Here is a 12,371-nt window from a genome sequence, read left to right as displayed (position 1 = left end):
TATCATGCTCATGGCGTAATGTAAAAACGTCAATTCTATCGGCTGCATTATTGATGTAAAAAAATATGGAGACCAATCAAATACTAAGCCCAGTAAAAAAAAAAAAAAAATCTACCAGTTCACAATTAGGGTGACCAGACTTTGGATTTACTCCAGAGATTTCTAATTTGAGGAACAAAAAAACGCATCTGGGCTTTAAGTCTGCATGCACCACACAGCTGACTTTTTTTTCCTGGCTCCTTGTGAACAGCAATTTCTGTTTAGACTTTGTCGGTTTTGTTAATAAATATTTTTGCTGGTTGCATTTTGTCTGTGTCTACATTTTGGGGATCCGAAACATTGTTTGGTTCGTTATCGAATGTGACATTCGCTGGGTACAATCCAAATACTGTAATACATTTGAGGTTTGAGCAAATATTTCTAATTGATTGACCAGCAATCCATCCAGAATGCACCCCACATCTTGCCAAAAGTCTGGCATAGTTTCCAGTCATGTCAAGCATCCTTCCATCCCTTTGCAACCACTTAGCCTGCTTAGTTAAACAAATTGCTCAATCAAAGACGTATTGGTGAGAGTACAGTAATCCCTCGCAATTTCGTGGTTTGTTTATCGTGGCTTCAGTGCATCGCAGATTTTTTCAAACATTCATATATATACAGTACATATATATACATGGAGTACAGTACTGTATATGTTGCTCTATGTGAGTCGCTGTTGATTTGCAGCTTCTCGCGGACCGTTTGCGGACTTTAAAACATTTTTTTTACCTGTATATGTTTATTGATTGCTACTTCGCGGATTTACGTTTATCGCGGGTGGTTTTGGTCCCCATTAACCACGATAAACGAGGGATTACTGTACATGGATCTGTATAAAATGTGAAACTGGAAAGCAACAATATTAACATTTCATGATTTGACCCAATCTCTTTTTTCGTCAATGGACGCTACAGCTTCTTCTTCGCTTTCAAAACTTAGCTTGTTGCGGACGTGCACATTTTCAGTTTCAGCATGACGCCCCTGAACTGCTTCAAACAACAAAGTGTATGCAGAAAAGTGGCCAAGATTGAATGACTGTCTGCGTCTTATGTGTTGTGTTGTATTATTTTGTTATTATGACTGCCCCCCCCAAAAAAAGACCTCTTGTTGAAGGGCTGACAATTTCCACCCCCAAAATGACCACTAAATCACACCGTTTTTATAGTGTATGTCAAGCTGTGTTGGTACAAAGGAGTTTGAACAGTGGTCAATAATGGCTGCTGGGAAAAAAAGTGGAAAGATTACTTTTTCAAAAATTCCGTGTTACCGGCTTACTGAACACATCGGGGCTGCTCCAGTCGTATTATGGCCAGCAGCACAAGCTCATTTTTACGAAGATTAGCTGGGTCCCAGTGATTATTTCACACTCCAGTATGTGCATTCGAACTGTTGTGCTTACAGGGGACATGACTATTAAGTGGGAAAGTAACATTCACGATTAATGAATTTAATTGAATTTTGAAGTTACATTTTTATGGGCTGTTCAGCTACTCAGACACTTAAGCTGACGGTCTAGGTGCTCAACTAAATGCCTCATAAAATAAATGCTAATTATATAAAATGAAACCTCTTTCAAACAAAATCAAACTTTGGACCTCCAAAAATAAATATCTTTTTTTTTTTATTGTCTTCTTATTTTTCTGTATATGATTATTTCCTTGTGTCGTCTTCCCGTCATTTCTGTCTTTCTTGAAACGCTTATGTTGCCCAGAGCACAGGAAAAAACATTTTCCACACAGCTTTAAAAAGCAGAAAAAAATGAACTAAGGTTTATGAATACAGCAACCAACTACAAAGGAAAAAGATTAAACAAAGGTAAACCAGACTAAATCATGGGTGTTATTTTTCCAGTGATTAGTTCCATGAAATACTTCTCACCTACTCAAGTGAGTTAATAACAATGGACCTCAGATAAAATAATGAGTTTAAGTGAATGCCGGTGATAGCATGTGGAAACACTTTTTTTTTTTAAGTACATGAATTTTTTTTATTCCAAAGGGCTTCATGTGTCAGATATTCATATTTCGGCACATCATAGTTCACAGTTTTGTGCGTCTGACAAAAAAGTAAGGTCAAATACTGTCGATGGCATCACATTCAGAGGAAATTGCAGAAGATTTGCGAAGGAAGCATTAGAAGCCACCACATCACCGGGTTCATAATGACGGTTATTTTGATAAATCGACACAGTTGAAAGAGATAATAATGCTCTTGTGTGCCATAATTGTCGCCTGACAAGAAGGCTTCCACCAAGACGTTTGACATGTAAATCCATTTAGATGTTCTCTCTATGAAAGACATTTGGTTAGTTTGCTTTGCAAGAGTCACGGATACAGAAAGTGTTCTACCCAGATGCTGATCCATACATTTGTGTGCTGAACGGAAGCACACTCGAAACACACACGTTACCGGTGTGTTTCGAGAAGAATCGTGGTACAATTCGCAATCCATCATGTTCTTGTTTTGCTGGGGAAGTGAATATTTTTTTTTTAATTTTAATTTTTATCATTAACTTATGTTGCTTTGCTGATATACTGAAAGATGAATATGAAATTGAGATTGCATTATTACAGTAAATACATTCACATTTAATACAACACACACATAGATACTGGGGAGGGGGGGGGGGGGGATGCTTTGTCTGGTCCCGTACGGAGGACCCATTTTCCCTGGGTCAAAAGGACTCTGACAGCTAAGCTCCAAGGGTCATTGAGATTCACAACCCCTTCATCGGTGTAAGGTGATGCCTCAAGGAGTTCTCCAGGGACTCATTCATATGGCCTACGGTATTTATAAGTACAGATGTGAACACAATATAAATGGCATGATTCGTATGAAACTGTTACTTGGTGGTTAAAGTTCACCACACGCACACAAAAAAAAGAGGGAAGTTTGGTCTGCAATGTGAAGCTAATTCCTATTTAAAAAGACCAACACAACGTACCCTTTTGATCAGAGTCTTTACCTAGCTATTTTCCCTCTGAGAAATGTTTTCTTCTTGCTCTAGTCACCTTGGGAGGCTGAGAGTCACTACTACCTACGGCCAGTCCCTTGGTGAAAAACAGTGCGGGGTAAAGCAGGGTGGGGACAGACCGAAGAGGGAGAGGCTGCAGCTCTAAATGATTCCCACATGTTGAGCAAGTAGACACTTTCCAGGTGGCCCCAGTCGAAGATCTTGCGGGGGAGGAAAGCACCCCGCCGCACTTTCCCGCCCACTTTCGCCCACACACGGCTGCGCACAAACTCCATATGGATCTACTTTTGTGAAAAGATGCCGTCTCAAGACAACGTTTGGAGAAGGTCTCAATAGAACCACGCAGGCAGCAAGACCTTACAGAAACAAAAAAAATCCAAATGCATTATAAAACAAACTGATTGGGGGATTCAAAGCGGACCCCTACTCCTTTTTAAAATGTCATCTAGTATGACACTGAATACAAGTACAGAACAAGGCATGCTTGTGGCCATCAGAGTTTCATTCCCGATAATTTCAAACCTTGCTAAGGATAAGTGTGATGGCTCCAGTCAATGAGAAAGTGTATTTTATGAGATTCCGGAAAATGCAGTCTAACTTGTAATCACTTGAAAATATTTAGATCGACTTTACACAAACACTCTTAGGGCTTTTTTTTAGCTGCTAATTGATTCATTTTAATTCAATGTAATGTGAGGATAAAGCGGTTCAGATAATGGAAGGATGGGCGGCGTATCGCAGCAAAAAGTACTAAAATATCAATACACGGTTATTAATTAGCAGAACATGGTCTTTCTCTCATTCTTCTTTTTCATTTCTTAGTCTATTTTAGGGCTAATCTGGTTCCAGTGGATTTGGAAAACTGCATTATTTTCTGTACTTGTAGTGCTGTGCAATTTGACCACATGTTCATGAAAATTAGCACAGCAATATTAGCCGTGTTCATCATCAGCTGACAGTTCATTGCAATTATTTTTTATAAGATTTAAAAACCCGCTAGTCCAGTGGTTAGCACGTCGACTTCACAGTGCAGAGGTACCGGGTTCAATTCCAGCTCCGGCCTCCCTGTGTGGAGTTTGCATGCTCTGCCCGGGCCTGCGTGGGTTTTCTCCGGGTACTCCGGTTTCCTCCCACATTCCAAAAACATGCGTGGCAGGCAGATTGTAAACTCTAAATTGTCCCTAGGTGTGAGTGTGAGCGCGGATGGTTGTTCGTCTCTGTGTGCCCTGCAATTGGCTGGCAACTGATTCAGGGTGTCCCCCGCCTACTGCCTGAAGACAGCTGGGATAGGCTCCAGCACCCCCCGCGACCCTAGTGAGGATCAAGTGGTTCGGAAAATGAATGAATGAAGATTTAAAAACATTCATATATTTTCTTTTTTTTGTTTGTTTTTCTATCGCAATGAGGACGCTGCTGAATTCTTAGGTACAATGCTGGGATTTGATTAAATTTGCCCCCCCTGCCCCCTAATTAGAGCAAGATGATTGCTCACATAGGAAACTAAAATTCAATCCATTTTCAGTAACATGAATGTAAAAAACATTCTTGAGTTGTGTCACAAAAGGCATCCAGTGCCATAAAAATGATGCAACTGACTTTGTGTGGCGCCCACTGACAGGACCAGAAGAAAATCACACCAAAAACTAAACAGGGGACACCTTCATATTTGTCACAGACTTCATTTAAAAAGTCACAAACATATTTCAATGTAATTTGAAATGCTAATCCTAAAACAATTTATTATAAGAAACCTTTCGTCATAATTTGGACAATGGTCCAAATTTCAGTTGCTGCTCATACATTATAATGGTCACAACTCTACAAAGTGCCAATCCGGTTACATGTCAGGTAAAGTGACTTGCGAAAAACTATTTGAAAGTATTCAAATTAAAATCAACTACACTTTCATGGAAGTGCAGCCACTTGTAATTTGCAGGTGGCAATGACATTATGGCTCAGACACTCTGCTCAACCACACGCAAGCGCGGCTTGGCGGGAACAGGATCTCGGCATTATCTTCACCCTCAATGTTTTCGTCACCTGGTTGTGAAGCAGTGAGGCAGATTAGGACTGCCTTTTTTTTATTCTCTGAGGCTTTTGCACTTAAGTAGACCAATACTGCGGCGATTGCACCCGAGCTTTACCAACAGCCCGCTGCTATTTGAGCCTCGCCTCAGGGTGACTTTTTGCAGCACAACTTGGTCTTTGTATAGGAGATAACGGGCTCCTCATGAATACAGCATAACATCATCATGCTCACACTGAGAAATATATAGTGCAAAGGCAATCACATTGGGACTACGGCATGAATGAATTTTCCCAAGACATTTCAATAACCTTTGTCATCGCTTCCCACCCGCATCCCTGATACGCAACGTGGACAAACCTTGTTTTTGGCGTCAAAATGACCTTTACCTGAATGCTTGTTTTGCTTAAAACAGTGATTCATGAGGATTATCCCTGAATCTTGAAACAATAAACGTATCACAGAATTTAAACCAGGGGTGCCCAAACTTTTTGGATCGAAGATCTACTTTTCGATCAACTAACCTCCCGGGATCTACCTTACCGGCGCGCACGCGCACACACACACACACACACACACACACACACACACACACACACACACACGCACACACACGCGCGAAAAGCCATGATGAGAAACAGCCTGAAACGGAGGCATGCGACGCCCTTTTGCAGCCTGTTAACTATCGTAGCTCACACGTACCGTTTTAAAGTGCTTGCCTAGGCCCTCCTAGAATCCTATTCTTTGCTCATGCCCTCTGTGAATTGTACACGAAGCAAACTCTGAATGAGAATCATGACGATAAAAGATAGAGCGCAACAGCTCTGATCACAAGCTGCAATTGCAAACTGCTGAGCGCTAACAACTTCCGGTGACGAAATTAGACGCCACCGTAAAAGTAAGATTTACCTGCTTTCTTTTATTAGAAAAAAAAATAAATGAGTGAAAATGAGACTGGTAAGATGATTAGGGTGCAGTGTATATTAACACAAAAAATATATTACCAACATGTACAAAAACACACAAATGGTTGTTTTTTTTCTTCTCCACACTCCTCGGATCTACTTGGGACCTGTCTTAGATCTACCGGTAGATCAGGATCTACCTAATGGGCACCCCTGATCTAAACATACATCATCAAAAGAAATGTTATTTCATCAGCAGGACCTTGTGCTTGTGCTCTGTGGGTAAGTATTAGATTTTTTTTAATCTGGATATATGGGCCAGGTTATATATAGATGAGGTACAATACACCATTCACAAAATGTGTTTGGCTTTAAGGTGAAATTTATGGAAAATGTAAAAGGTTCACGCGACAGTGATATATCATGAAAGTGGGACATTTAAGTCAAAGGATGCACTGGTGATTTCCTCATTTCAAACAATTCCTTGAAACAAAAGTTAACTACAATGGTGAGTACACCACAACAACAACAAAATTCAACCACTCAATAACTCGTCATGTGCCCTTGAGCACCGATTACAGCTTGACGACGATGTCTCATGCTATTCACAAGTCGACTTTTTGTCTGATGAGGCATGGCATCCCGCTCTTCTTGAACAGCAGCCCTCGGGTCATTGAGGTTCTGGAGCGCAGAGTTTCAAGCCTCTACACGGTGAGTCAGCTGATCCAAGGGGATTTCAATCGGAGCAGTATCGGTTATCCTGGAGATGCTTGGCTATGAGACGAACAACCGGGAGGCGCAATGGCTATCTCCATGGAAGAGAAGACTGGAGTGTTGAAACATTTCACAGTTGGACATGTGCATTCATAAGATTGGAGAAGGACACATTAGGTTCACCTGTGAAGGTTTGAATGCATTTTAGGATCGCCCTGAAATGTCACTTGAAAATCAAATATCCCTCACTTTTTGAGAGGAGTATACTGTATGTACATAAAATAATTAATTTTAATAATAAAATAAATAAGAATACATTGCTAAGTGTTCTCCCCGGGCCTGCGTGGGTTTTCTCCGGGTGCTCCGGTTTCCTCCCACATTCCAAAAATATGCATGGCAGGCTGATTGAACACTCTAAATTGTCCCTAGGTGTGAGTGTGAGCGTGGATGGTTGTTCGTCTATGATTGGCTGGCAACCGATTCAGGGTGTCCCCCGCCTACTGCCCGGAGACGGCTGGAATGGGCTCCAGCACTCCCCGCGACCCTAGTGAGGATCAAGCGGTACAGAAGATGAATGAATGAATGAATGAATGCTAACTACAATTATTTTAACTACACTAATGATTTTTTTCACAATGTATAATCTACAATGAATCAATTTACCTAATCTTAATTATTAACAAATACATTTGAACTGACCGATTTTATGAGGAAAAAATGGCAAAATTAATGCAACAAGCATGACAGGACTCATGACCACATAGATACTCAGACTAAAGAGTGAAAGGGACTCCATATGGCCTGCAGGGCACACTTTGTCCACCCCTGGTATAGAATCTCATTGAGCGACTTTTTACTCACTGTTCATGCATCATTGAGCTGTGCACAAGTCTATCATTATGCTCAGAAATGGTAGGCGGATGGCCTTCATACACTAGCCGACTGTTTGAATGTATTTTAATATGTGGTGATGATAAGCTGTGTGGCTAATGGATGGATGTGGCTCCAAGAAGAAGATAGGTAGACCCCTCACAACCAGATCCTCTTGTTGAAAAACCTCACAGCACTCATTGCACAGTTACAATGACACTAAATGTGTCCTTCCACCAGAAGTTAAATGATGGAGGGAGCTCCAACTTTTCATCAGCGCAGCTGGGCAGGCCACATAAGGCTGCCAACTTCCTCACCAGATGTATGACAAAATGCCATTTTAAATATACATATTTTGTGTCGCTGATGGTGTAGCGCTACAATCGGCTGACTTGTGAGCTGGCAGCATGGAATCGGTTCCCACTCAGTGACGGTGTGAATGTGGGTGTGTATGGTCTTTTGTCTCTATATGTGCCCTGTGACTGACTGGCGACCAGTTCGGGGGTAAGTCTGCCTTTCGCTGGGATAGGCTTCAGCAACCCCCGCGACCCTCTTCGGGATAAGCAGTGTTAAAAATGGATGGTTGGATACACATGCGCATTTGTCAGTTTTTGTATTGTACCAAAGTACATCACATTATTTGAATATGCATCATGCTTAATGAATTATTAAATAACGATATATATAAAATTATTATTATTTTTTTTTTAATTAAGCAAGATGTCATCTCGGAGTGTGGGCTGCCAGTCGCCTATCCCAGTGTGATTTATTTATGTATTCATTTTTTTGAAACTCCCAAGGATCATTAAAAGGGTACCAGGCTGTCCGTCTTAAAGGACTATTAGATAGAAGAGATCCAAATAAGTGTTTGTAAAACCTTTAATAGTGAACAGATGTTTGAACTATAGAAAGCACATGAATATTACTTACGGTACGTCAACAAATTAAAGAGTGGTGCGTTGCCAAGAAGAGGAAGAAACCACAAAAAAAAGATGACTGAATGAAATAGTTTGAAATGACAACAATGTTTATCTCACCTACTGGATTTCTACCACTCTGCAGTCCATCAACTTCAACGCCGGACATACCTAAAGATTAAAACTCTTCAAGAATTTCAGAGCCAAACAATGCTTTCTGGAAGATCTGAATGAAGTGCAACTGAATGCGATGTACTATGAAAAGGAGGAAACAGATGTGGAAGCTGAAGATTAGAGTCCGATCAGGCCTGCTCACACAAAGCTCTCCTCTCAGGCTGGAGATTGACTGGTACCGCATTCCGACACTCTCGACTGCTCTCATTATTCACAAACAGAGTGCAAGAAGTGCTAAAAAAAGGTTATTTCTAGATTATGAATTTATAATTTCCATTTATGTTGCCTAGTGTGTGAGTTTAATGTTGGCCTATTAGACTTGCAAACAAATGAGAACGGCATTTCAATTTCCAGCTACCTGTACTTAGTCACTATGGGGACTTTCAAAGCGTAACAATAAATAAAACATTTAGCATGTTTTTGACTATGCAAAACAATCTTGTTTTACAGTCCATGCAAATAAAGCCTGCATTGGATTAGCCCAACTAATCCACAACTGAAAGCTTAATTTATCTCCAGTTTTTTTTTCCCCCTATACTTTTTGTTGTCATGCTGTGACATTACAAATAGCTAAATCTGACCTAATGTGTTTTAATTTTAATCTCAGTGGTCAACAAAAGCTGTTAAAAGGCCAAAGGCATTTAACAGCATGGACAACACAGATAGGCCAAAGATGGGCTCAGTACTCATCGGCCATTGCCCAAATGACAACTGGCAGTCCCCTGGAAACTGAGGGATAACTTTTGTGTAACTTAAGGGTAAAAAGAAAAAAAAATAACTGTCTATCTTCTTGTTTCTTTATTGCCCTTTAAGAATCACGCCTTTTATTCTATTTTGAAATTAAATAATGAACTGTGGCTGGTATTGTGAAGGTGAACTTTATTAAAGACAAGGATAGTCTGGGACCAACATAATGGACTTGTGCATGTGTGTGTGCGTGCGTGTGCGTTTGACAATAGCGTGGCATGGCCTAGTTTGGATGTGTACTGCTCCCCGGGGTGTGCCATTATGCTCAAATCAATCCTCTAGGCCTTTAACTGCGAAATGAAGGAGCAACAGAGTAAAGTCTTAATCCTCAACCTTGAACCATCTGCTGCGGCATGAACCTTGGTGAACACTTAAATGAGCTCCACAATTCTGATCCTGGTATAAAATGACCTGCTAAATTCTTTTTGAAAACCAACAATCGTATTCCCTTATTTTCGATCCAAATAGAAATCGCAGCGCATTCGGCCCAAATGAGCTTGCAAATGAGGCTATTTGACTATGCAAAGGCAGCAGGCCACTTGGACTTTTAAAGCTGTAGTCCAACCTACCTGCAAAAGCCACAAACACCATATGTTTGCCTCAGTCTCAAGCGTTGATCTTAAGACTGCAAAAACAGCAGAGGTAAGGATCAAGTGTGTTCCGTTGTTCATGTATCCAACAAATAATACAGCAAACAGTTGTGGTTCAAGTACACAGACCACGACGCAAAGCAGCCATTATTCAAGAACACACTACAAGAGAAATATGAAGTTCAGTTCGATGGAATCCAAAGGGGAAATGCAGCTGCCAATCATTTTATGCACGCAGGTAAGGGGGAAAATTCCAATGTGGCGTTTCACTTTTAATCGCACATGTAAAGGGGAACATTGGAGAACATTTACTTCAAGTTTTGCGCCTGGATGCCTTCAGTGGGTTTACTTGTTGAACAAATACATGGTAGCCAAAATACGACACACACCTGCACCACGCCGAGACATTCATTCATCCAGTCTCTGAATCACTTTTTTGTATGCAGAGTGAATCAAGATCTTAGAAACACATATCAGTATAAAATATATAAACACTCTACATTTCCACAGTAAAGGAATAAAAAGCGTTTTTAAACTCCAACAATGTCAAACCTAATTGTACAATATCCACTGGTTAAAGGACACTTTGATTCTCTCCTCTTTCATCTCAAACTGCTTCAAACAACAAAGCGTGGGATGGAAAGGTGGTTCGGACTGCACAACTGTCCGTGTTTTGTTATGTGTTGTGTTTATTATTTTACTTTATGTTAACTGTTTTGTTAAGCGCTTTGTTACAGCTGCCGCTGTTGTGAAAGCGCTATATATATCAGCATGTATTGTATTGTATTGTAATATAATCTTCGTTTGCGACCAGGTTAAGAGTTTTGCAGATCGCGTGTGCGTGGGTCACAATTATGATAGTGAGGGTTGGAGGTTACAATTTCAAAACAATTATGTCCATCTTTGCTTACTACTGACTCAAAAACTGGAAGCCTAAATGACCAAAACTCTCAGGTCAAATGCAGTAAACCTGTTCATTATACTGTATCTAGCATAGGTTGTTGGTTTGCGGAGGTGGCCTATATCATGACTCTTCAAACACTGTCGGTGACTATGGTAACCATTGTAAATATGTGTTTTCACGAGATGGCCTGTTGAGCCAATCCAATTGCTATTCAACATCAATTAAAGCTTTTTTCCCAAATGGAACTGGAGTTGGTGAGACCTAAACTGAAGCATGGAATTTATGTTTGATGACCGCTCTCTTCAACTTGCAAGGCTTTGTAGCAACTTTGTCTTCCACATGCAGTATAAAGTCTGAATGGGCACTGGAGGATTTTGCAACCCAACCTCCAAAGTCCAATGCTATGCCCCACTGACAGACACTCCATTGAATTATTTCCGTCCCAATGATTGAAATCCACTCGTGCAAAACGTCAAAAGACATATGCATACACGAGAGGAAAAATGCGACGTGCAACTTACGTGAAAACGAAAAATAAAGTCGTCGATCCCACAAGGAGAGTGGCAGCTGTAGACACCGGGATGTATTTGGTGGGTTTAAATCTCTTTCCAGCGCTGGTGGGCATTCTGTAATTTCCACATTCCTTAATTGTTTATCCCGGGTGCAATAGCATGTAGAGAAAAATGGATCCAGTATCGCCTTTGCGGTGCTATTATGTGAACAATCAGTCCAGTCTTTTGCTAGCGCTGAAGCCGCATAGGTCCTTGCAGTGAGGAACAGCACAGCGACCGAAAACCTGGAAATCCCACCCTTCCAATCCAGCCCACTGGTGAGGTCACTGGACCGCTAGAAAAGGTGGAGCCTACAAAGCGTCCTCGTGAACCAGGCGGCGCTGCAGCCTGAATTCCAGAAGAGAAACGGAGAAGACTTCGGTTTTATGCAGCTACACTAAACTCAATTCAGAAGGTAGTCTCTTTTTGCAACGAACAGATGAGTTTGTTCATCATTTCCTCATTTTAAACAGGACATATTGAGAAGTAGAGAAAAACAATGCTGTCGTTCCTTGCTTCCTCTACTTTGTCCATGTTTTGTTTGATTTTAATGTAAATGCTCAGGTGTTCCTACATCTAAATCATTCTCAAAAGCTCGCTGTCGATTCCACCAGAAAGCAGCGCAAATAGAGCCGTTCTATAGATGGAGCGCCACCAAGTGGCCGTTTTTTGGATATTTTACCACCGAAAAAACAATCCCACAATGCCACATTTTGGTTGAAAGTACAGTAATTCGAATTAAAATAAAATTTCCTACTGTAAATGATCCTTCCACATTTCACAACGTTTTGCATCAATTCAATCCGTTTGATTTTCAATCTGTTTTGTTTATGTGGGGCAGCGAGAGAATGCTTTCATGTTTCTAAAATTTCCACGGTTGTATTATTTCACAGTTTCCATTACAAGATCAACAAATAAAGAGATATTTCCAGACTTTTCACACATTTGGGCTTTGAAATT

General features: G+C 40.7%; 1 protein-coding gene across 1 annotated transcript in view; it reads right to left on the bottom strand.

The window, feature by feature from the left end:
* zdhhc8b (zinc finger DHHC-type palmitoyltransferase 8b) overlaps positions 1-11,782 on the bottom strand; it is a 49,577-nt gene extending 37,795 nt beyond the window's left edge. Inside the window, exon 1 of the mRNA XM_052066984.1 lies at positions 11,382-11,782. Within this exon, the coding sequence (XP_051922944.1) occupies positions 11,382-11,485 (104 nt within the window). The 5' untranslated portion in view covers positions 11,486-11,782. The remainder of the gene's footprint in view (positions 1-11,381) is intronic.
* Between the last annotated feature and the right edge of the window lie 589 nt (positions 11,783-12,371).

The sequence above is a fragment of the Hippocampus zosterae genome, chromosome 6 (genome assembly GCF_025434085.1).
Source record: "Hippocampus zosterae strain Florida chromosome 6, ASM2543408v3, whole genome shotgun sequence".
NCBI classification, from domain to species: domain Eukaryota; kingdom Metazoa; phylum Chordata; class Actinopteri; order Syngnathiformes; family Syngnathidae; genus Hippocampus; species Hippocampus zosterae.
This window is presented reverse-complemented; position numbering and strand designations above follow the sequence as displayed.